This window comes from Bos mutus, chromosome 8 (assembly GCF_027580195.1).
Source record: "Bos mutus isolate GX-2022 chromosome 8, NWIPB_WYAK_1.1, whole genome shotgun sequence".
In the NCBI taxonomy this organism is placed as follows: Eukaryota; Metazoa; Chordata; class Mammalia; order Artiodactyla; family Bovidae; genus Bos; species Bos mutus.
Genome location: NC_091624.1, coordinates 39,136,637 through 39,162,177, shown reverse-complemented (window position 1 = coordinate 39,162,177; position 25,541 = coordinate 39,136,637). Strand labels below are relative to the sequence as shown.

The window sequence follows — 25,541 nt, the reverse complement described above, 5'->3', positions numbered from 1 at the left end:
AAGAGTTGGACACAACTGAGCGACTCCACTCACTCAAAATGTGATAATGGTGTACTCTCAAATCAGTGTAGAAAGGATGGTTTAATAAATACTGTTGGATCAACTGCGAAGAACTGAAGTTAAGCAATTTACAACATACAAAAATAAGTTTCAGATGGACTAAGGTATAAGTATAAAAATCCAACCTATTAGAAAAAAATTCTAGGGAATAGATTAAAAATCATGGTGTGAGGGTATTCCCAAGTCATAAAAATAACATATCCGATTGCCTGAAAATTTTAACGTCAGCATAGTGAAATACTGGACTTCCCTGGTGGCTCAGTTGGTAAAGAATGTCTGCAAAGGAGAAGACCCGGGTTGGATCCCTGGGTCAGGAAGATCTCCTGGAGGAGAGCATGTCAACCCACTCCAGTATTCTCGCCTGGAGAATCCCATGGACAGAGGAGCCTTGTTGGCTACAGTCCAAAGCCAATAGAGTCGCAAAGAGTCGAACACAACTGAGCGACTAACACTAGAGAGAACACACTATAGTGAAACAAGGTTAAAAAAACAAATGACAGACCGAGAGAAATAGATGCCACACATAAATGAGACCAAGGAAACGACAAAGACACGGAGATAGGACGTAGGTGGAGGGTTAAGGAACATGGTTTAAGGTTAACCCACCTATAGGAAACAACGTTTCACATGTCCTGTTCCAGAATGGGCCAAGTGATGCGATTTATGTGATTATATTCTTCTCTGTTTTCCTGAAATTTTCCATTTTTAAAATAATGATTGCGTGTTGTTTGTAATTATGTGTTTTTTTTTAAATTGTTTAACAACTAAAAAATCTGGCCTGCCTTATATTGTTCCTTGTTTGGCGTGTCAGTGTTCCACCAGCTTGATTTTAGATTTATGACGGGGAGGCACCTCCCTTGTGTCACCACGATACCTATATAGGTAAATATCTAAAGAGTCCTTACGGAAATTAAAAAAGAAATGCTCACGGGTAGGATAAAACAATGATCCCGCAGGTGTGGGAGACCTGCGTGTCAGCACCTGAGGCCCTTGCACTTCCTCATTACACGTCTCCTCATCCTCTATTCCAGTTACAGCCGCATACCTTACTCCATCCTGCCAGTCAATGACACGCAGGAATTCATTCCTGGCGCGCGCGTCAGCGCGACTCCCGCGTCTCCACGTACCTTGCTCGCCTGGGCACGCCCCCGCCCCGCCCGTCGCTTGTTGTGTTGTCCTCACGTGGTCGGGGCGGGTCCTGACGTCAGCGTGGGGGAGGGACTGCGCAGGCGCGGAAAGGGGGGCGGGGGACTCGGCTTGTTGTGTTGCTGCCCGAGAACCGGAGACGGTCCTTGCTGCGGGGCCGCAGCTTTTCCAGCCGCCAGACAATGTCGTCTCACTTAGTAGAACAGCCGCCGCCCCCGCACAACAACAACAATAACTGTGAGGAAGGCGAACAGTCTCTGCCACCGCCTGCCGGCCTCAACAGTGAGTGCTGGGCCAGCGGACTCGGTTAAGGGGATGGGGGAGGAGGAGCTGCTCGGGTCGCCGCCGCCAGCTCCGCGCGGGGGGCGGGAGGAGAAGACAGCCCATTGGTCAAGGCCGAGGATGTGCGGATGACTGACAGCTCCCGTCACAGGTCTGGAGGAGTCGCTTCTGTCTTCCTCCTAACCTGGCTCCGCTCTCTCCTGGGGTCTTGGATGGGGAACGGCTTGGGTTCGCGGTTGGGGAGGATAGTTGGGCGGGAAGACGAGGGGGTCGAGCAGATCCCACCTGTGGTGGGCCCCAGAGAGGAGCCAATCGGGGTGTGGAGGGGTGGGCCTTGCGGCGCGGGAGGGAGGGTGGGCGGAGCGGGCAGCAAAGGGGACGTGGGCAGAGATGGGGACGTGCGGCTGGGACGCCGGGGGATGGACGCGGGCAGCAGGCCGAGAGGAGGGGGCGGCCGAGGGCGGGCGGGAGGTCAAGGGTGCTCGGAGCTTGGGCCAGGCCCGGCTGACCCCACCTCTCTGGGTCGGCCTTTCCCCTGGGCTCGGAACGTGAGCCCTCTTGTTGCGTTCTTTTGTTAGCACAGGCTGGCCAGGAAAATTATTTGGTAATTTAGTGGTTACTTGTATCACGTGAGGGTGGGGGTGAGGAGGCTATGCTACTTTTTTTTAAAAAGATGTTTCAGAGTTGCTCAAGTAATTTTTTTTTTTTAAACGATCGTGTTGTGTGTCCTGTAAACCTGATTATGAACAGCCTCTTGAACCGTCCAAGATTGCACAAATCTTGGCGTCTGGGGCAATGGATTTTCAGAGACGGGATTAAAAACTCATTCGTTTTTAATGTGTTAAAAGTGAGCTGTTGAAAGTCAATGCCAATATCGAATTACGAATTACGACCAAATACGGTTGCTTTTCCTAACATTCTGGTGCTTAGACATCTTGTTCTGAGGTTTTGCCCAGTTCCCCTTTAAAGCTCGTTGAAAGTCTTGGGAAGGTTCTTGCCTAACCTTCCTGTAATTTGCCTTTTGAAAGAGGTAGTTGGGACAGTTAACATATGGCCACATAAAGTCGTTTAAAAATCAGTTGGATGCTTAAATGACATCAAAAGCACTGCAAGATCTTTGATCAGGGAGAGGTGTTCAACATGGCCCAACAATTACTTTAAAGAAGAGAGTTCCTTTCCTCACAATATTGAGATAGAATTTGAGTATTTAAAAAATGTTTTCAGTGCTTATTTTTCTTGCTCCATCTTTTGATTAAGTGATTCCTTAAATGTTGACTTTTCAAAAATTTGAAGTGTCTTATGTTCTGGAATGTAAGGTTTATGTATTATTTCCTACAGTAAATTAGGATTAATTTCGTTGTCTTTTAATGTTATTTGCCTCATATTAATATGCATTTAAAAATTATTAATTAAAAAGAATTTTTTTAAACATACTCTTTTAAAAGCAAGTGATTTTAAAACGGGAAGAAACATTAGCAGTAGCTGTCCACTGTTCTTTACTGGTAAAGAAACAGGTCTATTTAGAATGTATAAACAACAAAGTCCTCCTGTATAGTACAGGGATCTATATCCAGTCTCCTGGGATAAACCATATTAGAAACAAATGTAAAAAATATATATATATTTATGTGTGTAACTGAACCACCTTGCTGTACAGCAAAAATCAGCACATAAAAAGAGAGAAACAAGTCTAGAGTCAGGTGTGTTGTCCAAGTTCACCACAGGCTAAATCCTAGAGCTGAGGTTTTACTTTCACCCGATCTAGTGTTCCTTTCAGGACACTTCTCTTCAGTGGCCCACAATCCCCTGATCTTGTGTGTTTCTTATTTATTCCCTGTGTTATATCCCACCTAATGTACAGAGGTGACCTGCCTATGGATCTCTTTGTAGTATATTGTTTCTTGATTGCACTCCAGTTTTTCTGTGATACAAATTAGCTGTTTGGTTAGTATATGTCCCTGGCATCACAGAAAGCAAAGGAATTTTTCTTTACCTTTGACCATGTAACAGAAAAATGGGGTTGCACTCCATGTGATGATTTTCCTCCCTGTTCTGACAGACCCCTGAGGTCTTTGATGTCCTTGACCAATCAGGTGCTGATACATTTGTATTAGCTGTTACAGAAGTGCAAGGATGCTCAGCCTGTGTGTATAGTATCAAAATGTTGCTTCGGGAAATCTGCTAGATAGAAAGTGTTTTGTTGGAGCTAGGGCGAACTGCTTTAAATGTTATTGAAAAGCTTTTAGATGGTGCCACATTTCATTATGCTTCTCTTGCCTTTCACTCTTTTTTTTTAAGCCTGATACACAAATCTGGACTGAACAAAACAAGAAGGCTTATTGATTCCTTCAAGTGATTTTTGGACACTCTGCAAAACAACTTATTCAGGCGTCTAATACTACCCAAATTGCTGATAAGTTGAAGTTCTTTGTTGGGCAAAGTTGCACAAGTCTGAAAAACAGGAGATGAACTCATTGTACAGATAATCTGTGGCTTGGGATTTTATCTGTAGTTCAGGGGTCAAAGTGGGGCTTTAATAGCAAATTATTGAAATTTTTGGAATAATGAAACCTTTCTCTGACTTTTTAAAAAAAGTTTATCCGTGTAGAGGGACTGTTTGCTTTCATTACAAATCAGTGGAGAAATATCTGAACTACTTCCAAAGTTAAAAGAATATTTTCCAGTTGCTACTTTTAGTTTAGAGAAAGTATCAATTTACTTAAGGATATTGGACATTTATGTCATAAAATTCAGTAGGTAAGATGAGGAAAATTACAGTAGTAATCCAGTTTTTGTTATTATTTCATGTAGGCAGTACAGCCTTTTTTTTTTTTTTTTTTTAATCTTTTAAACATCTTCAGCTATGGTGTACTTGGTTCCCCAGGACTACAAGAAGGCCTTTAAGGCTATAATACTGTTTTGTTGTTATTGTTGTTTTAAAGAAAAATGTCAGTGACTGTTCTCAGCTGGATTCCAGCATCAGGTACTTGAAGTAAAAGAAAGGTTTTGAGGAAAGAAAATAAGACATAATGAAATGTGTTACCCTGGGTTAGAATGAGTTGCACATGGGATTGAAAACTTGGGGAAAGAGTGAGAAAAACTCTTTTTCCTTCTCTCCTTTCCCACATTCTCTCACTTTCCCATTTTCCCTTCTTGCAAGAGGATTGAACTGGTGGTTATAAAATTCTAAAGAGCAAACACACCAAGCAGTCATGAATGTAATCACAATTACTGGACCAGCCTTCACAGTGTGGAGGCATGCTTCTCTGAATCCTCTTAGCAGTTCTCACACTTCAGCTAGAAAATAGCTCCTGTAGTGTGTATATGTGCAACCTGACACAACAGAACCATGGTTAGTTTGTAAGTAGTCTTTTAACATAATAGAGCCTCCAGTTTTTAATTTTAAAGCTTATTTATTAGGAAGAGAATTCATTGAGGTTTTTCTTTCAACTTTGTAATACTTGGACAGCACAGTGCTCATATCTTGCCTTGTTTCCTTTCCAAGGAAAAAGGGACTTGGTAACCTTAGACCAGGCAGGAATTCTGAGGCTGCAAATCAGGAATGAAGTAGGTGATGAGAAAAAGGCATATGTAGTTCATCTATTGAGAAAGACAAGTCTGCCTTTTTTCATTTTTACTCAAAAGATAAAGCTACTATGTAAACATTTAATGGATATCCGTGTCTAACTTGCTCTTCTCTGAATATTTCCATAGATGATATTTCTGGAAGAGAATTAAGAGTTAACGACAATCTCCTTTTTTAAGGCTTTTAATGGATATTGCCAGATTACTTGGCAGAATGTTCACAGAAGTCCTGGGTAATAACAGAATATTAAGAGACAGTCATTTGGGTAATGATTAACCATTGCCATTTGGATAATGGTTAAAGCATGGTATATCTTTATGATGGGATGCAATGCAAAGGAATAAGGTAAAGCAACATATATTGACATTGAAAAACATCAAGTTGTTAGGTAAGAAACACTGGTTACAGAAAAGTAGGTGCAATACAGTTCCTTTTTTTTTTTTTTGTAAAAGCAAAACACAAAAAAATGAAGTATTCTCTGGAAGTCTCCAAATGAAGCTATTTAAAGTAGTTTCCTTTAGGAGTAGGAATGGGAGGTTGGGAACAGGGTTGAATTTGTCCTTCATGTACTGTTTACATTTTCAAGGAATGCATTCATTTTGTAATAGGTGTTTTTTAAAAGATAATGAGTAGAACTATAATAGTAACTAACACACAGCACTTTATTTTTATTATTCCTGTGATCCTCCCAACAACTCTATGAGGTAGATGTGTTTTGTTTTGTTTTTGCTTTTGCATTGTGTGCATGCAACCCTTCTGTATTCTTTTAATTTTTTATTTTCTGTTTGAACATAGCTGATTAACAGTGTTGTGATGGTTTCACATGGACAGCAAAGGGACTCATCCATACATACGTATGTATGTATCCTCCAAACGTCCCCTCCCATCCAGGCTGCCCCTGTGTGTGTGTGTGTGTGTGTGTGTGTGTGTGTGTGTGTTAAATTGAGGTGTAACTGAGATACAACATTGTATGAGTTTCATGTGTACAAAATAATGGTTTTATTTATTTATTCTGAAGTGACCAATACAGTTGAGTCTAGTTAACATTCATCATCACAAAGTTACAAAAAATTTTTTCCTATGGTGAAAACTTCTAAGAGCTACTCTCTTTTCATTCAGATACACAATGCAGTTATTAACTGTAGTCATCACGCTGTTTATCACATGGTGGTATTACCAGGACTTCCGCCAGAGGTTTCTTCTTCCTTTGAGATGATATCACGCAGTAGAGGTGGTTGCTTCCCAGGTGGCGCTAGTGGTAAAGAACCCGCCTGCCAGTGCAGGAGACAGAAGAGACGCCAGATCCCCTGGAGGAGGAAATGGTAAACCACTCCAGTCTTCTTGCCTGGAGAATCCCATGGACAGAGGAGCCTGGGGGGCCATGACTGAGTGACTGAGCACACACACACATTAAGGCTGTTGCAGGTCATTTTCACCAAGCCTTTCTAGGTGTGTCTCCTCAAGTTCCTACACTCTGATTACTTACATACATTTAATGTAGAAAGTGGAATTTACATATGGGTTTGGAAGTCCTTCAAACAAAAAGCAAGGTCTCCAAACCCTCATATTGTTACAGCCTTTTTTTCTCCCAATCAGCTGCTTCCAGTGAACGTTAATTATATTTTAGGGAAGACTGGCTTTCACAGAGACCCTTCTAGAACTCCTGGTTCCTTAGTTCTACTTCTACCAGAGCAACTCTAGGCTTTTATTTGTCACATTGGGCTTCTGAACAAGAAGAACTGGTCTTATTGGTGTAAATTAGGTTTTTTCAGTCCTAGAAAAGAGTGGGAGTAGAAAACAAAACAGTTTGTTCATCATATACCTTTATCTGTCACTCTTTTCAGTTAAAATACTTTCTTGTTGTTCAGCTGCTAAGTCAATGTTCAACTTTTGCTACCCGTGGACTATAGCACACCAAGTTCCTCTATCTGTCCTCCACTATCTCTCTGAGTTGTTCAAATTCATGACTCAGTGATGCTATCTAACCATCTCATCCTCTGCGGCCCCCTTCTCCTTTTGCCTTCAGTCTTTCCCAGCATCAGGGTCTTTTCCAATGAGTCAGCTCTTTGCATCAGGTGGCCAAAGTGTTGGAGCTTCAGCGTCAGTCCTTCCAGTGAATATTCTGGGTTGATAGCCTTTAGGAAAGAAAATATTTTGACAGAGCTGTAAACTTAAGGATGCTTTTAGTGTATTTCTTATGCACTCCATATGCCCTCCAAGCATAAGCATTTAGTTAAATGACCTCCAATGTTAGATCTTTCTTAGCTTTGCTAGTGGAATTTGTTCATCTGTTTTGAGTCCTGTCCAGTCTGTGTACATTTTTGTGTGTGGACAGAAGACGACCTCGGAGATGTCTCACAATTGTGTTGTTTGACAATACAATGCCAAAGACTTGGTGGTGGTGATGGGATTATGACAGCCACTGGGACTGCCTTGGAGGGAAAAGGAAGGAAAAGGGAACTTCATTTTTATGGAGCAAACACTGTACATTACAAATATCAACTCTTTTAACTAGTGCATAGACAAACATCTCCTCTTTACGAGACACTTTTCCTGTATTCCTCTATTTAGTCCTCACAGCAACGCTGGGAGGAAGGTACTTTGTTATCATTATTTTACAGATGAGGCAACTGAAGTCACAATAAGTGGGAAAGTCAGATTTCCAGCCAGGGCTACCTTTTGAGCTTTTCCTTTGTAGACCGGTCATATTGAGTTCACTTCTGAGTCTAGATTAGCCATCACCTCATTTAGGGTGCAGTTTAGGGTTTGAGCCTGTTACTCTGACTTACTGATAGGAGACTGTTCAGCCACAGAACTCCAACACTTGTGCTTGGAGTTTACAGGAACGATTCCACCAACTTATGTGATTACCTTTTATAAACAAAATTTGTTGTGAGGAATGGAAATTATGAGAAAAAATATACCACTCTTTTCTTTTGTAGTGAAGTTGCTTTATTGGCTATTGTCAATTCTTACTAGAATTAAAGGACATTCTTGTAGTCAGCAAACTCATGGAGCCATATTTTCAAGACCAATCCAAATGTCCAGGGCCCCGCCCATTTCCTGTGGCTCCACCCTCTTTTCCATCTGAGGCAGTCAGTGTTGCCCATGCACGCTCCGCCCCCCCCCTGCCCCGCCCTGGCTCGGCCTCATGAAAACCGTAGGCAGTGGAACTTGTGGGAGCGAAGAAAGAAAAGCCAAGTTTGCAAGGTATGTTTAGTGCATAGAGAAAGGAGAAGGAATGGAAAGAATACGGTATAAAGGAAGGGAAGAAACTAATTTGTGAGACAGCGTTTTTTAGAGCTTTTAGCATTCTCACCTGATTTAACAAAGAGCCAGCTGCATTCATTTTTATGCTCCAGACTTGCACACAAATTGACATGTTTATGATCAACTTAAGTTGCCTCTCCAGGAGCTTCTCAGTTGTTTGTACTAATCAGGGCACAGTTGCTAACTACTGAGATAAACTTTATGAAATTTCTAAGCCAGATAGAGACTATACAACTAAGTAGATAAAGGCAGACTATGGAAAATACGTATATATGTAACTAAAATATTAAAGGTAAGCAGCCTATCTGGTAATAAAGTAGCTATTTATTTTCTGAAAAGCAACCTAAAAGTTCTCCTGCAGTGTTTAGTGTACATAAGTTTTAACCAGAGAGAAAACTGGCTGAAAGACATGTTTCTAAGTTCCTCATTTTAGAGTTCCAGCTTCTTCTACATCGGTGGATTGCACAAGAACCTTCAGGAACAGAGCGGTGTAGATCTTCTGACTTTTATTGCTCTTTATTTATTTTCTTGAGAATACTTGGATCTCTGGTTCTAGGCGAGCCAGAATTCTTATCTGAATTCACCATGGCTGCATGGTACATGCACACTCAAGCCCGCCGTTTGCTGTGGTTGACGGCAGTTATCTGACTTGTCCAACAGGTTCCTGGGTGGAGCTCCCCATGAACAGCAGCAATGGCAATGATAATGGCAATGGGAAGAATGGGGGGCTAGAGCACGTACCCTCCTCATCCTCCATCCACAATGGGGACATGGAGAAGATTCTTTTGGACGCACAGCATGAATCCGGACAGAGCAGTTCAAGAGGCAGTTCTCATTGCGACAGGTGAGTGAGATCCCTGTTCTGGTGGAATTCCAGAAATGGGTGGGCTGCCAGGTTAATTCCCATTAGAAAAAATAAATGAGTTACATCCTCATTTGACAAAAATATAGCTCCCAATTTCTTGGCAGCATGTGTTTAAATCAGACAGCCAGTTGACAAGGACATGAGTTCCCACTTTTTCCTTAGATTAAATCAGTTAGTTTCCTTCTTCAGATTGTATCATTTTCAGATATTTACCAGGCAGTGATATGTATGTTTACTTAGAGAATTAATCTTTCTCCCATTTCCTTTGTCTTTTCACAGGTCTCTTTCTGCCTCGTATACAGTTATCTTTGTATGTATCTGTCCTCCCTTATGTAGTCTGTGAGGCTTTAAAAGGCAGGGGTCCAGCTTCACTCTTGACAATCATGGTGCTGGCATATAGTAGCCACTCACTAAATGTCTGAGTTGCAGGAACTACAAGCTGATTCAAGTTATACCAGTATTAGTCTGATGGAGGCACCAACCAGGGTCTGTAAAGATAGTTAATTTTGAAGGCTATTGAATTTCCTTAAAGCTCAAAAGAAGTTTTATTTCTTGTTTTCCTATATTTGGCTTGGGGAGACTAGTTCTTCTGATGAAGGACTGCTTATTGTGAGGGAGTTCAGGATACAAATATATATGAGGAGAGTGGAACTGAGTTGTTAGTGTACTTCTCAGTACAGCCTTCTCTTTTTTCCAGAGGGACTAGGAATTAAATGACATTAGCGGTATATTGAACAATTCTTAGACTGGTGACAGCTGTAGTATTAGCACTTTGGGTTATTGGATGATCTTCTGGCTAATGAGAGTTCACTGACACTGGCCATATAGAAAATGCAGATACACAGGAAATAGATTAAGGAGCCATCTTGAAACGTAAACAGTGATTGTCTGTAGGGGATGCAATGCTGGCCATCGGTCTTCAGAGTTTTTATACTTTGTAAAAACTGTGCATAGTACATGCTGTTGTTTCTTACCAGAAAATGTAGAAAAGGAGAATCAAGAGTTAAATCATATTCAAAGTTCCTGCATGACAGGTGATCCACTGCTATTACTGAGGCACAAAGGACTGGTGTGATGGCCATGTGGCACACCCTCGCCCCCAACACCTCCTCACATCGCTCACATGTCCCTGGGCTTCTGAGGAGCCAGGATAGCTCTTGTTATGAGCAGATGGCGTGCCTCTGAGCAGCTTGCCACCAGGTATAGGAGCTCCAGCAGAAGTCTGTTTTTGTGAATCACATTTATATTATGTTGTGGGACTCACTGATGGGCTTCTGAAGTCTTCTGCTGGTTATGGGCCTGCTGATAAGGCTTTTATTATATGTTCAAATATGCAATCCTGCATCATGGGAACTCGCGAGTCCTTTAACTGGCCGTTCCCTTGGTGCTGTCATTGAGCAGAGAAAAGATCACCTGCCCACCTTCTGGTCATCTTGTATCACTTATGTGTGTGTTTAGTCAAGAAGTCATGTCTAATCTTGTGTGACCCTGTGGACTATAGCCCACCAGGCTCCTCTGTTCATGGGATTCTCTAGGCAGGAATACTGGAGTGGGTTGCCATTTCCTCCCCCAGGGGATGTTTCTGACCCAGGGATGGGACACACGTCTCCTGCATTGGCAGGTGGGTTCTTTACCACTGACCACCAGGGGTTGCGGTTATATTTGTGATCTAATACAAATTCATCTTCCCATGAACGTCTTCCAGTTAGGTTTCTAAACATGTTAATTGATGTGTGATAGGTGCTCTTAGACACTTTTGTGTTCTCACTGACTCATTTTCAGGCTCTGGGTTACCAGTCACCCCTCAGAGGAGGCCTCGGACTCTAGCTCAGTGATGCTTTCTAGGGATATCTAACACCTGAACATTTAAAAACATCTTTACAGCTCATGTCATCAAAATTGCCAATGTGTCTATACTTGGAATTGTTAAGAACTGTTTCTTGTAGGCGGAAGTGTTTTAGGAGTGTTGGCTATAGTTCCAAAGTTAACTTATGTGTATTTTTATTTATTTTAAAATATTTATATATTTATTTTTAAATATTCATTTATTTATTTGGCTACATCAGGTCACTCCAGAGTGCACAGGCTCAGTAGTTGTGGTGCTCAGGTTTAGTTGCCCTGCAGCTTGTGGGATCTTAGTTCCCGGACCAGGGATCAAACCCATGTCCCCTGCTTTGCAAGTTGAATTCTTAACCGCTTGACCACCAAGGAAGTCCCTATGTATATTTTTAATTTAAAAATTATTCTGTAGCTATATGACTGCCACTTGGGGAAGGAAATGGCAGCCCACTCCAATATTCTTGCCTGGGAAATCCCATGGACGGAGGAGCCTGGGAAATCCTATAGTCCATAGGGTCACACAGAGTCAGACATGACTTAGTGACTAAAACAAACAAACATGATTGTCACTGCAGTGATTATTAGAAAATAACCTCTGTGTGTTTGCTTTGTGTTCCAGCCTCTTGTTGGAGTTTCCAACCTGTACACTAGATTCACCCCAGGAGCTTTTAAAAATACTAGCACAGAGACCCTGTCCCTAGAGATTCTCATCCTGTTGTCAAGACAGGAGAAAATTTTAAAAGTTTCCTCAGTTCAGTTCAGTCGATGAGTCGTGTCTGACTCTCTGTGACCCCATGAATTGCAGTACGCCAGGCCTCCCTGTCCATCACCAACTCCCAGAGTTCACTCAGACTCAAGTCGATCGAGTCAGTGATGCCATCCAGCCATCTCATCCTCTGTCATCGCCTTCTCCTCCTGCCCCCAATCCCTCCCAACATCAGGGTCTTTTCAAATGAGTCAACTGTTCGCATCAGGAGTTTCAGCCTCAGCATCAGTCCTTCCAATGAACACCTAGGACTGGTCTCCTTTAGGACGGACTGGTTGGATCTCCTTGCAGTCCAAGGGACTCTCAAGAGTCTTCTCCAACACCACAGTTCAAAAGCATCAATTCTTCGGCGCTCAGCTTTCTTCACAGTCCAACTCTCACATCCATACATGACCACTGGAAAAACCATAGCCTTGACTAGATGGACCTTTGTTGGCAAAGTAATATCTCTGCTTTTGAGTATGCTATCTAGGTTGGTCATAACTTTCCTTCCAAGGAGTAAGCATCATTTTATTTCATGGCTGCAGTCACCGTCTGCAGTGATTTTGGAGCTCCAAAAAATAAAGTCTGACACTGTTTCCACTGTTTCCCCATCTATTTCCCATGAAGTGATGGGACCAGATGCCATGATCTTAGTTTTCTGAATGTTGAGCTTTAAGCCAATGAGCCAGGGTAATAATGCACGCCAGATTGTTCAGATCAGCCTACCAGTGAAATGCTGAGTGTTAAGCTAAGTGAGCATACTTTGAGCTTGCCAGGGTAAGATGAGTGTAGAGAGGAACAGTGCTTCTCTGGGATTCTTGACTTGATCGTTTGGCTGCCTTGTCCTCATCATCATGGCTGTGTGAGGCTGGCCCCTCACCTGATCTGTGGCTGTGAATTCAGCAGTGTTAGCAGCCTAATGACCGTACACTGAGGATAAGAGTCCCTCATTTTACTGGGTTCCTGTGCTATGTAGCCTGAGATTTCTGTTCCAGTTCAAGACAGAAATTTTCTAAATACGTTGATATGGTGGTTTGATATAGAACCAGCTTTTCCCTTTTCCTACCCTCATCGTAGAATCTCTTATGTCAGTTATGTGACTTCCCTGGTGGCTTAGATGGTAAAGAATCTGCCCACAGTGCGAGAGACCTGGGTTGGGAAGATCCTCTGAAGAAGGGAATGGCTCCCCACTCTAGTATTCTCACACGGAGAATTCCACGGACAGAGGAGTCTGGTGGGCTAGAGTCCTCAGGGTCGCAAACAGTTGGACGTGACTGAGCGACTAATACTTTTCACTTATGTCAGTTATAATAGTCAAAGACTCCTAGACCTTTGGAAATATCTGACACATTTCTGGGGATCTCACTTTCTAGTCAGTCTCACCAGCATCTGTATGTATTACCATCGTACACATGCTCTTGGCAGCTCTAATCTGTTCAGTTCAGTCGCTCAGTCGTGTCCAACTCTTTGCGACCCCATGAACCGCAGCACTCCAGGCTTCCCTGTCCATCACCAACTCCCAGAGTTTACCCAAACTCATGTCCATCGAGTCAGTGATGGCATCCAACCATCTCATCCTCTGTCATCCCCTTCTCCTCCTGCCCCCAATCCCTCCCAGGGTCTTTTCCAATGAGTCAACTCTTTGCATGAGGTGGCCAAAGTATTGGAGTTTCAGCCTCAGCATCAGTCCTTCCAATGAACACCCAGGACTGATCTCCTTTAGGATGGACTAGTTGGATCTCCTTGCAGTCCAAGGGACTCTCAAGAGTCTTCTCCAACACCACAGTTCAAAAACATCAATTCTTCGGCACTTAGCTTTCTTCACAGTCCAACTCTCTCATCCATACCTGACCACTGGAAAAACATAACCTTGACTAGACGGACCTTTGTTGGCAAAGTAATGTCTCTGCTTTTTAACATGCTATCCAGGTTGGTCATAACTTACCTTCCAAGGAGTAAGCGTCTTTTAATTTCATAATAGTCATTATCAATTCCTTTGAGCAAGTTAAACCTGGAGCATCCTTCATGCCCACTTGAGTTTACATGTGGGGAGGTGGGTTGTGTAGTGAAAGATGTAGTGACTCGCTATGGTTACAGAAGGAGTCATCGATACAGCTAAGAATAACCACGTTGTAGTCATCTATTGTATCAAGTACAACTCTTGATCATGTATCTTTGTCTAAAAGTTTATAATTCTTGTACTTGTTAAAGGTTATCACTTGTTATAAGCTTTTATAATTCACTCTGAAATATCTCAGAGTTAATATTTCTAAAAATAAGTAAAATAGTGGTTCTCAAACTTTTTGGTCTCAGTACTCCTTTACACTCGTGAAAACTATTAGGGACCCCAAAGATCTTTTATTTATGTGGGTTATATGTTTTGATATTTACTGTAGTAGAAAGTAAAACTGAGGGCATTAAAAAAATATGTATTCATTCAGTCAATAATAACAAACCTACCATACCAAACAACAAACATTACCGTAAGTAACTTTTTTAAACAGAAAGTAACTGTTTTCCATAGCCAAGAAATTTGTAAGAATAGTGGCATTGTTTTATATTTATGCACATCTCTTTAATATCTGACTTAATAGAAAACAGCTGGATTCTCTTGTGCTTTTGCATTCTCTCTGTCATGATATTATACATAATGCAGCCTTTGGAAAATTGCACTGGACTCTCATGAGCAAATGAGCATGAAAGAGGCAAATAAATCCTAATGGTGTTGTAAGAACAGTTTTAACCTTACACACCTTCTGAAAGAGTCTTTAAGAGCTGTTTTCACACTTTGAGGACTACTGGTGAATTATTTAACGATGAGAGAGCATTGAGAAAAAGAATCCCAAACTGGAGTTTCTGAATTTGAAGATCCTTTTACCATTATTGGGAAAAGGAGTAAAAATAAGAAAATGTCACAGGCTTTTCTGTCTTTAGGTAATATTTCCATTGCATATTTATCACTGTGAAGGAATTTAACACCACTGAAAAATTCTAGATCATTTGGACAGTAAGAGTGCTTTTTGAAAGCCATACTACTGTAACTTTTAATTTTCTAATATCCAGTAGAGGCTAATTTACTTGACAAATTGAAAGAAAACTAACGGCTCAATGTCTTTTTCTTCCAGCCCTTCCCCACAAGAAGATGGGCAGATCATGTTTGATGTGGAAATGCACACCAGCAAGGACCATAGCTCTCAGGTGTGTGTGTATGTTTGTTTAATTTTGTGATTTACAATAATTAGGAAAATACATCTCTAAGTCTGTTTTGCTAAAATACAGTAAAGATTATGAGTAAAGACTTTAGTAAAGACTTTAAAAAATAGTTTGAAGCTCTTTTAACTTATTGAGGTTCTGATGTTGAAATTTACTTATGCCTATGGTCATGAATGTGCTCCTTTACAACCAAGAATTTGGGATCTTGTCACCTAAAAGAATTGGGAAATTCTTTTGTCTCTACCATTCTGATATTCCAGGCTAGTGTCTTGAATTTATAGATATTTGAAAACTGAGACTGATGACTAATTTAAGGTCACAGAATAAATGAAAGCTGTTGTAGAACCAGGTGTGAAGCTTTTTTTACACCTAGAATCAAGTCAGTGACTGTTGCGATGATTTTCAGCAGCAAGAGATAAAACTCACCTAAATTACACACGCCAAGTTCCTTAAGGTGAAGAAGTAAATTTTCACTAGGAGTTGACACTGTTGGAAATATAGGTGGATATAGTATTGAAAGCTTACAAAGATTTTTATTATAAACCTTGTGATAAATAAGTAATGGATGTTAATGAAGTAGAATGTTCATAACCAGCCCTTGACTTTATTGACATGTCAGATCACCTCCCAGTGTCAGATCACCTCCCAGTGTCAGAGTGCAAATTCTTGAGAACAGGAAGCATTGTTTTTTTTCCTCCCACATTAAGGTACTTGAAGAATGTATGTTGAATGAATGTTTCAGTGAATGCTAACAAAAACTGTTTTGTGGGGTTCTCACTCTGCAGCGTCCTGACTCCCTTTGCACTGGAAATATTTTGCATGTTACCTGGGATCCACTCAGTGTTCTTTCTGTTTGAGAAGCTGCACACTTTCTCCTTTTGTTGACTGTGCTTCATTTGTGCTGTTTTCTGAAACCTAGAAAATCTATGGGACTGACTACTAACGATTTTACAGTGAGCTTTATGTTGTAGAGAAGCTTGTAGCAGCAAGGCACTCATGTAGGGATCTGGCTGCCTGTGATTGTGGAGTTGCTCGCCTCTGTCCATCGGTTTTGTTGTGTGCAGTTAGCTGTAGCTAACAAGGAGGAAACTATATGACGCTTCCATGCCGGGGGTGGGGTGGGGGTGGAAAAAGTGTACTAAGGAATCCCAGGATGGAGAAGTGAATTAATTGTTTGCTTCAGTCTTTTCCTGAATTAGCTGTCTCCATCCATATAGCCTTTTCTACAGACAAGTCGAAAGTCCAGAGTTAGTGTTTCCCTAAAAACATTTTAAGGAACATTTGCTCGATGGGAGGTTTCATAAAGTAGTTCTGAAGTCAGATATCTGGGAAATACACTGCAGTCCCCAGGTTCACTCACCTTCCCTCTCCAGTGGCACCAGGGCATGAGAAACACATTAAAGGCTCTGTAAATTACTGCAGTAAAGAAGTCTGTTGATTTCCACCAAGTGCAGGCGTTCCTCGGTATTCTCAGGGGACTGGTCCCAGGACCACCACCACCTACCCCCAATACTACAGTCTACGGATGATCAAGTCCCTTCTGTAAACTGGTAGTGCAGTCAGCTTCCATACTCGAGGATGTGTGACCCACCGATACTGAGAGCTAACTGCTTCCCGAACTTATTTGACCTTAGACCTCCCTCCCCCTCCACACACACCTTTTCCCCCTAATAATCTACCTGATAACTAACAACCACAGATAAGAGCAGTCCTGGCTCATGGGGTGGCAGGTGTACAATTAGGCTCACCTGAGAATTGTATTTTAAGTGGAATTCTAGAGCCGACTGCATCCATCCTAGAATTCCAAAGGAATTTGTGAAATTCAGGAGAGAAAAGAGTTTGGTCTCTTGTCAGATTGTGATAGGATCGCTCTTGTGATCCCTATTCAGAAACAAGTACCTAAAAGAACTCTGTTATCATCAAGCACTGCGTAAGTGATGCTAACAATCAGATCAGTCTATTTAAGCCAGGTTATGTTTTTTGAAAAGCAGTCTAACTCCTGTAGAAAAACATTATATCCTTCAAAGTAGGACTCTTAGTAAGGGAGAAATCAATAGGTGTAATTTACTTACACTTTCAAAAAGCTTTTTATATTGCTTGTTTTTAATTGAAGAAGTGATCATTTAATTACTTTAGGGTTTAAAAGGATGAATTTTTTCATAAATGGGAAGGAAGCTTAGGGTTAGGAAACAGTTAAAAACAGTTAACAAAGGCCTATTACTGGCTTTTATTGAATATTTTTATATCGTCCACATGAAAAATACATGACTTTTTTAGCCTTTTTAGGAAGACAAAAGGTGCTCATTTATTAGAATTTTTTAAAAAATTTTAATTGTAGGCCAATTGCTTTACGATATTGTGGTGGTTTTTGCCATACAGTCACATGAATCAGCCATGGGTGTACATGTGCTCCCCATCCTGACCCTCCCTCCCACCTCCCTCCACATCCCATCCCTCAGGGTCATCCCAGTGCACCAGCCCTGAGCACCCTGCGTCATGCATCGAACCTGGACTGGCAATCTATTTCACATATGATAATATACATGTTTCAATGCTAGTCTCTCAAATCGTCCCACCTTCGCCTTCTCCCACAGAGTCCCAACAGTCTGTTCTTTACATCTGTGTCTCTTTTGCTGTCTCACATATAGGGTCATCATTACCATCTTTCTAAATTCCATATATATGTGTTAATATACAGTATTGGTGTTTTTCTCTCTGACTTACTTTGCTCTTTATAATAGGCTCCAGTTTCATCCACCTCATTAGAACTGATTCAAATGCATTCTTTTTAATAGCTGAGTAATATTCCATTGTGTATATGTACCACAGCTTTCTTATCCATTCATCTGCTGATGGACATCTAGGTTGCTTCCATGTCCTGGCTATTGTAAACAGTGCTGCGATGATCATTGGGGTACACGTCTCTTTCAATTCTGGTTTCCTAGATGTGTATGCCCAGCAGTGGTATTGCTGGGTCGTATGGCAGTTCTATTTCCAGTTTTTTAAGAAATCTCCACACTCATTTATTAGAATATTTTTTAAAGTTTTTCCCACATTATTTTCAGTTCAGTGAAAGAGATGACAGTATCCCCATGAATAAACTGGAAACACGAAGCTTTGTCTTAATTAAGTTACTTAGCTAAGGTCCCCAAGGAAGTAAGTGATAGGGCTGAAACCCCGGCTGTCTGGTCCTGTGCCCCCTGTTGTACTAAAGTAAGCTGATGAACGGGATTGATTTCAGGAGCACTCACAAGGTTGTGAGAATGAACTGAGACGTCAGGTGAGTCGTTCATGGTACAGGGAAGCCTAAGATGTAATGCGTTTAGGAGAAAGATTGTTCAAACTGAACTTTTAGGATGATGGTCCTCTTGAATCTCACGTTTGTAGCAGAAAATGGACCACAGATTGTCTCTCAGAGGCAATTCTTAATGTGTTTCTGGGACCAAAAAGGCCAGCGTGGGTTGGAAGATGATACAAACTGAAAATGCCTTCCTTTTCTCTCCTGTAAAACTGTGGTTTATCTGTACCGTGGTATGGAATTTAATATCCATGTTCAGAGACCTCAGAGAGCTTGGGGTGGGCCAGAGAAGGAAAATGTAAGCAATTAGAAAGTAAGGGACTTCCACATGATGACACCCTGAAATGATCAGAATCTTCTATTATAATAGACGTGGATGTGGGACGAGGGGTATTGATTTGGATAAAGGCATGACTCTCACTTCATTAGATGAAGCACATTTTTACAGTATTCTAAAATTCTAAAAATCAGAAGGCAATTTAAAGCCTAAAACTGGTAAATTTACGGTTAATAAAAGTAAGCAAAAGGTAGTGAATGAGGAAAGGTTACAGCCCTTATTCTTAAGGTCAGCATTCTAAACTGATCAGGGTTTTGTTTTTTTTCCCCTAAATCATAGTCTGAAGATCATCATCTCTAAAAATTAGCATAAAATCTTATTATATTTTCATTCTTTTGGAAAGGATGAAATATTACCTTATTCACAAATGTAAATCTAAATCTTTGAGTGGTTTTAAAAGAGGTGATTGAGACCAAGGATAGAAACTCAAGTGACCCACAGTGTGTTGAATGAGACATTGTGACAGGCTGATCTCTAAGTAAATTGTAGCAGTTGATCAGTTTTGATTTAGTGTTTTCAGATTTACTCCAGAGAGCCAACTCATGGTTCCCAGTAATCTCAAAACCCAGTGGGAACAAGCTTAATCCTAAAGGCTGCATTGTGTCATTCAGGGGAATTTGTCAAGCCCAGCAGAACTAAGAATGACAGTACCAGAGCAGCAGAAATCCACAGGGATTTAATTTCAGTTTGACGGCAAAAGGGGCCATCTATACCTAGAGATTCTCTGAAGTTACCTTCCTGGGGCAGCTGTTTCATAGAGAATTTTCATAACTACCTACTGAAAAGAATGAAAGTTTGGGTCAAAAAGTTAACTGTCCAAACAAAAGAACATCAAAATAATTCTTAGCTTCGAGATCCTTTGGTTTCAGGTCATTTGAGACCCTTTGGTTTTGGGTCATATTCCTGAAAACTGAATAAATAAATCTGTGTCATTTTTCAGAAATTGTTCATCCCTGTGGATTCTGTTGAAAGAGAAGGTATTGGAAATGTTGTGTTCTCAGGCCGAAAGTTTAGGTTCTCATTAGCAAGAAAGAGATTTGATATGAAAGATGTCAAATTCTTACTCAGTATTAAATTACTTTTTAAAACTTTTGGCTTATGTAGTTTGTTGTTCAGTCATGTCCGACTCTTTGTGACCCCATAGACTGTGGCCTGCCAGGCTCCTCTGTCCATGGAGTTTTCTAGGCCAGGATACTGGAGTAGGTTGTCATTTCCTTCTCCAGGGGATCTTCCCGACCTAGGGATTGAACCAGTGTCTCCTGTGCCCTCTCATTGGCAGGCAGATTCTTTACCTGTAGTGCACCGGTTTTGAATAAAGTTTGGGAAATATTTGGATAGCAGTTTGTCTAAAAACTATAATCTCCTTCCAGGGAATAAAAAAAAACTTAATCCCTAAGAGTGGGGGCTATAGAGACAGTTTGCCTGGGTTTGAATACGGCCCTGCTACTTACTACTCATACAGTCTTAGGTAGTTATTTATGTCTCAGTTTCCTCATCTGTAAAATGGAATAGTAATAGTTCCTTTTTTTAATAGGGAAAAGTGCTTAGTACATGGAAAGTGCTTAGATCGATACTTGTCTCTTGATAAATGCTTAATAAATACTATTTATTTTAAAATATTTGTTAATAATTATTTAAATTGTTTCTGCAACACCTCTCCCAGTTTTTTTTTTCTGTTTGTTAGCATATACTTTTTGATATGTTCCCTTTAGTTTTTAATTATGAAAACTTTCAAATGCATACAAAAGTAAATAGACCCTATTATGATGGCCATCCATACACGTACCACTAGGATTCAACAATTATCAGTGCTTTCCACACTTCAGTTAACATGTTCTAATGTACACTTTTTTCAGATTCATATTCTTAAATTGAGATATAATTCAAGTTTCAGGTTCATTTTATGTTTATATAACCACAGTAAAACTCACTCAAGGTTTTTTTTTTAAAGATATTAAATACTCTGATCTTAGATTATTTTATCAGCTTTTTTAGAAACATGGCATGTTTCTTACATAAAAATTACTGATGCCCAAGTCTTTGATTCTTGTATATTTTCTGTCCGTATTTGTCTTCTGTAGTAGGAAGGCTCTATCTTCCCTTTCTCCTTTTTTAAAGTGTGCATTCTCCTCTACAGTCAGAAGAAGAAGTTGCAGAAGGAGAGAAAGAAGTGGATGCTCTGAAGAAAAGCGTAGACTGGGTGTCCGACTGGTCCAGTAGACCTGAAAACATTCCACCCAAGTAAGTCGGTGCATGTCCCTTTGCAGTGGACACGGTGCAGCAGCGTGGGCCCGCCAGTGTCCCAGACACTGTCTGACGTGTGTCTGACACCTTCCTCTGCGTTTCTTCCCCCAGGGAGTTCCACTTCAGGCACCCTAAGCGTTCCGTTTCCTTAAGCATGAGGAAAAGTGGAGCCATGAAGAAAGGGGGGATCTTCTCCGCAGAGTTTCTCAAGGTGTTCATTCCATCTCTCTTCCTCTCCCATGTTTTGGCTTTGGGGCTAGGGTAAGTACTGGTCAATGGCTGAAGTTTTTTCCACTCATTTTCTGCACAGATTTGGTTTTCAGGATGTAAGGAATACATGTGAAAGCAGTTTGTGTAGTTTTCCTTTTCATGTGTTAGCACAAGTGGAGTGAGCTTAGAAGAACGAGTCGATACGATACACTATTGATAACACGTTCCCCCACTCTGAAAGAACAGCATTTCTAGGAAAGCTTCCGTAAGCTAAAATGGCACAAGGTGAAGCAGCAGTCACCTGAGGACACGTCTTGCTAGCGGGTGCAAGATAAAGCACAGATGCTCACAGACTCGGTTCACGTCTCTGGAGGCTGGGTGCTGAGATGCTGTGTGGTCCCTAGGAAGGAGCTTGGCAGGGCAGTTCTCACTGCTTGGGGCGCCCTGTCTCCCTAACAGCTCTCTGCAAAACCAGTCCTAAGTGGTATTTTCACTTTTTGCCTTTTTTTTTTGATACAAGTGAAACTCCTCTTCAGATTTCTTTCAGTGAACAAAAACACGTACTAATGTAGGTCTAACTTACGTAGTGAAGTGACATAAATCAAACTTTCAAAAAGTGGGGTACACCTGTCCCAACAAGGATTTGTAATGGTAGAGTTTTTTCCTCATTTGAAAACAAGTTGTTTCTATGATTTAATCCCTGAAATGATCATTTTTTTAAGTGAACTCTTCTGTATTTGATTTTTCTTTTTGGGTTTTGTTGCTGTTGTCTATAAATTACTCAGGATCAGCTGAGTTTGAAAGTAGATGAACCTTTAGTGTGTAAAGCTGGGGTTGGTGTGAATATTTCTTGTGGGAAAGCACACTTCTATTGAATAGTCCTTGAGTGAAACTGAAAAATTGGTTGATACAATTAGTACGATTCTTCTCTCCTTATAGTCTTTTTTTTTTAATTCTTCTAAAATTGACCCCACATTTACCTGTAATTCATTCATTTTTCTGGCATGTCTTTTAAATTCCTTGTTGTTTTTTTTTTAATTTGAACAATTGAGGAAATATATTTTTTAAATACTGGTTGGCCAGAAAGTTCATTCTTAACATAACACCTTGTGGACAAAACCCAAACAAACTTTCTGGCCAACCCTGTATTTTAGGAGTTAGGCACTTGGTGTTACTTATATTCAGGATATATCCGGCCTTCTCTTTGAGCATGCCCAGTGGGTCATTTTCTGGGTAGAATGCACAGAAGATACAGCGTCTTTTAACTTCCCTATAAGGAGCTCAGCCTGTGGGAGAGATGTTCGCAGTCGTGAACTTGCAAACACACCTGACTGTCTCACACACCTCTTGTGTCTTTCTGGGTGCCTGCTTCCGTGAGGGTGAGGACAGCCTCAGCGCACAGCAACACAGAGAGTGTGTGAAAGTTGTGTGGCTGGCGTGGGGCAGGCTCAGAGCTCAGACTCCCCGCCCCGGGGTTGACTGCACAGGAGTTCATTTGCCCTCGGGAAGCTGGCTGGCTTTTGCACCTTGAATTATCTTCCTTTTGTGAATCTTTGGACTGTTTCTTTTGCTGGTGTAACTACTGATACAATCAGATGGAGGAAAAAAGGATTTTGGAAAGTATTATTGGGGGACTTCCCTGGGGCCAGTGTGTAGAACTCTAAGCTTCCAGTGCAGGGGTCCAGGTTTGGTCCCCAGTTGGGAAACCAGATAACCCACACGCACGCCACAGCTAATAAGTCAGCACGCCGCAGGGAAGATCCCAGGAGCTGCAACTGAGACCCAGCGCAGTTAAAATAAACGTAGAAAAAATTAGTTTCATTACATTGGGGTGTGGGCTGGTTCTGTATTTTTCCTTAACTTAACTTCCCTTCTGCTTCTGTTCTATAAGGGTAAAACCCTTGCTGGGCATGGGAAAGTGATTAAGGCCCTTAAGAATTAAACTGGTACACTGCCGGGGAAGGAGAGGGGTGAGATGAATGAAGAGAGTAGCTTGGAAACCTACATTACCATATGTAAAATCAGTAGCCAGTGGGAGTTTGCTGTATGATGCAGGGAGCTCAAACCTGGTGCTCTGTGACAGCCTAGATGGAGTGGGAAGGGGAGGTTCAAGAAGCAGGGAACATGTGTATACCAATGGCTGATTCATGTTGATGTATGACAGAAACCAACACAATATTGTAAAGCAGTTAACCTGTAATTAGAAGTAAATAAATTTAAAGAGAAGAAAAGAATCATGAAACAATTTTTTAAAAAAGAATTAAACTGTTAGAACATTTATAGCACGGGCAGCTTTGTAGTTAGGTATATTGCTGTATTTCTTAGCTTAAATATCGGTAGAATTTTTTGTCCACCACAGCAGACCACCTCAAAGGAGGTTGGCTCTGCTTGTCTCTTCAGAAGCATCTGTTTTCTCTGGCTTGACTGTGTCTAATCACTGCCCTTTGCTGTCCAGTCCTGCCCCACGAGTAAACATAATCACATAAAACCAGTTTAGCTGGTTGGTGATTAGCTTCAGGTAAGTCAGTGATGATTTCAGGGTGTCGGAACCGTGCATGTAGACCTTTAGAAAGCCCTTTTTTGCAAACGGCTGAAGACGTTCCTTTGTACAGCAGTCTGTGGACAAGTTGGTATAGAGCTCTTGAAACAGATGAAACACGACACACTCTGTTTCCCTTTCAGCATCTACATTGGAAAACGACTGAGCACGCCTTCTGCCAGCACCTACTAAGGGAGGAGAAGAGTCCCTGGGCCAGCGTGTGACTTGTGAAGTGGTGTCTTGTCACAGTAGTTTATTTGAACTTGAGACCATTGTAAGCATGACCCAACCTCCACCCTCTTTTTACGTATCCAAGTTCCAGTAACTCTCAAATCCAGTATTTTATTCCAACTCTGTTGAGGCATTTTACTAATAACCTCATTCCCTTTTTGGCCTGTAAAACACTTTAGAATTTCCTAATAAGAGTTTACTGTCGTTTAGAAATTTGCAAGGGCTTCTTTTCCGCAAACGCCACCAGCAGATTGTAATTTTGTCAAGAATGCCATTGTCTTCTCTCAGTACCACCAGACCTAGACCTGCACCATTCGTGGTATAAATCTTACTCTTACCAGATAACCCACCTGTCTCTTCTAATGGGACCAGGTTGCAAATGATATGAAAGCTTTGTTGTTTTGTTTTTCAAGACAAAGGCAAGCTTCCCTAAGCTTGAATTTATAGTTATGAAAAAAGAAAAGAAAAACAAATAAAACAGACAAAATATGACACAAGGAAAAAAAATATCCTGGGCAATAAAAAGTTATTTTAAACCAGCTTTGGAGCCACTCTTTGTCTAAGCCTCTTAATGGCGCCTTTGTAATTTGTCGGAGGCAGGCTACGTAAATGATAGGTATAAAGTACAAGAACTAGAATACATTAGGAGATTTTAATACCAGTAGGTTATAATGCTGTCTTTTCAATAGTGTAGATAAGGGATGTCTCAGGCCTAGAAATCTATGAAATTGCTTTGGGGGTTTGTGTGTGTGTGTGTGTGTGTGTTTTTTTTATGTTTATTAGCTGCATGTGAATTTTTCACGACTTTGAATTTTCTTTCCTTTTTTATTTTTTCCTAAGAGGCTTTGGAATGAGTTCCAATTTGTGGTATAAATACAGGCTTCTTGTTTTAGGAAGCATCACTTACACTCTGAAGCCTTTCAGCTCTGAAGACAGTTGTCTCAGAGTTATTTCAAGCTCTTGGGAAACTTGGAAAACCAGACCTGGGTTGTGGGAACAGTTGACAGAGTTTTGAAGAGAAGCCATCAGTTTTCTTCTGCTCACTCCCTTTCTCATGTTTGCCATACAACCTGCCTGAGACGATTCCTGTGATTCCACAGGCGCTGGCCACTTCCTCCTCCCGTAGCCATCTTTCCAGTTCGACTCCGTAAGTCCCAGAACATTCAACAACTTCCTCTCATGATACACTTTTGTGTTCGTTTCTCGAATGTGAAGCTTTAGGACCAAATTGTTAGAAATCATCAGTTACCATTTATCTCAAGGAGGTTGATTGGCTCTCTGAACACACAGCATGACTCTGAAGGGATGCTGTTACATGTGTCATATATAAATAATTACTGTTTATGGTATAGACATTGAATATTTAGAGAACCATAGGGAAAACCAGGTCAACTTGAATAAAAGCACTCTGAACCACCAGGTTTGCTAGTTTGCAGAAACTATCTGTCTTCTCTCTCACATCAAGTTTTGTAAAGTTGATGTGTTATAGTGGAAAATAACGTATAGCTTAAACAAAAAAAATTAGTTTCTGACCTCTTTATTCAAGAATACATCTGGATATCTTTAAGGAAGATGGTATATCCAGGTAGTCTTCTGAATTCTTTGACTTTTTCTTTCTAGTTTTTGTTGTCTCAACAATTTTGGCCATCTTTTTACTATGCCTTGTTTCTGTG

General features: G+C 41.0%; 1 protein-coding gene across 2 annotated transcripts; it reads left to right on the top strand.

The window, feature by feature from the left end:
* Positions 1 to 1,276: 1,276 nt before the first annotated feature.
* Positions 1,277 to 24,407, top strand: BNIP3L (BCL2 interacting protein 3 like). 2 transcript variants are annotated; one of them, XM_005902992.3, is made up of 6 exons: positions 1,277 to 1,488; positions 9,005 to 9,188; positions 14,922 to 14,994; positions 20,782 to 20,885; positions 21,000 to 21,149; positions 23,781 to 24,407. In XM_005902992.3, exons 1-6 carry the CDS (start codon positions 1,389 to 1,391, stop codon positions 23,827 to 23,829), a joined length of 660 nt encoding a protein of 219 aa, XP_005903054.1. In that variant the 5' UTR covers positions 1,277 to 1,388; the 3' UTR covers positions 23,830 to 24,407. The 2 variants fall into 2 exon arrangements, with proteins under 2 accessions (XP_005903054.1, XP_005903056.1); XM_005902994.3 differs by lacking the exon at positions 1,277 to 1,488 and adding an exon at positions 8,266 to 8,284.
* The last annotated feature ends 1,134 nt before the right edge of the window (positions 24,408 to 25,541 follow it).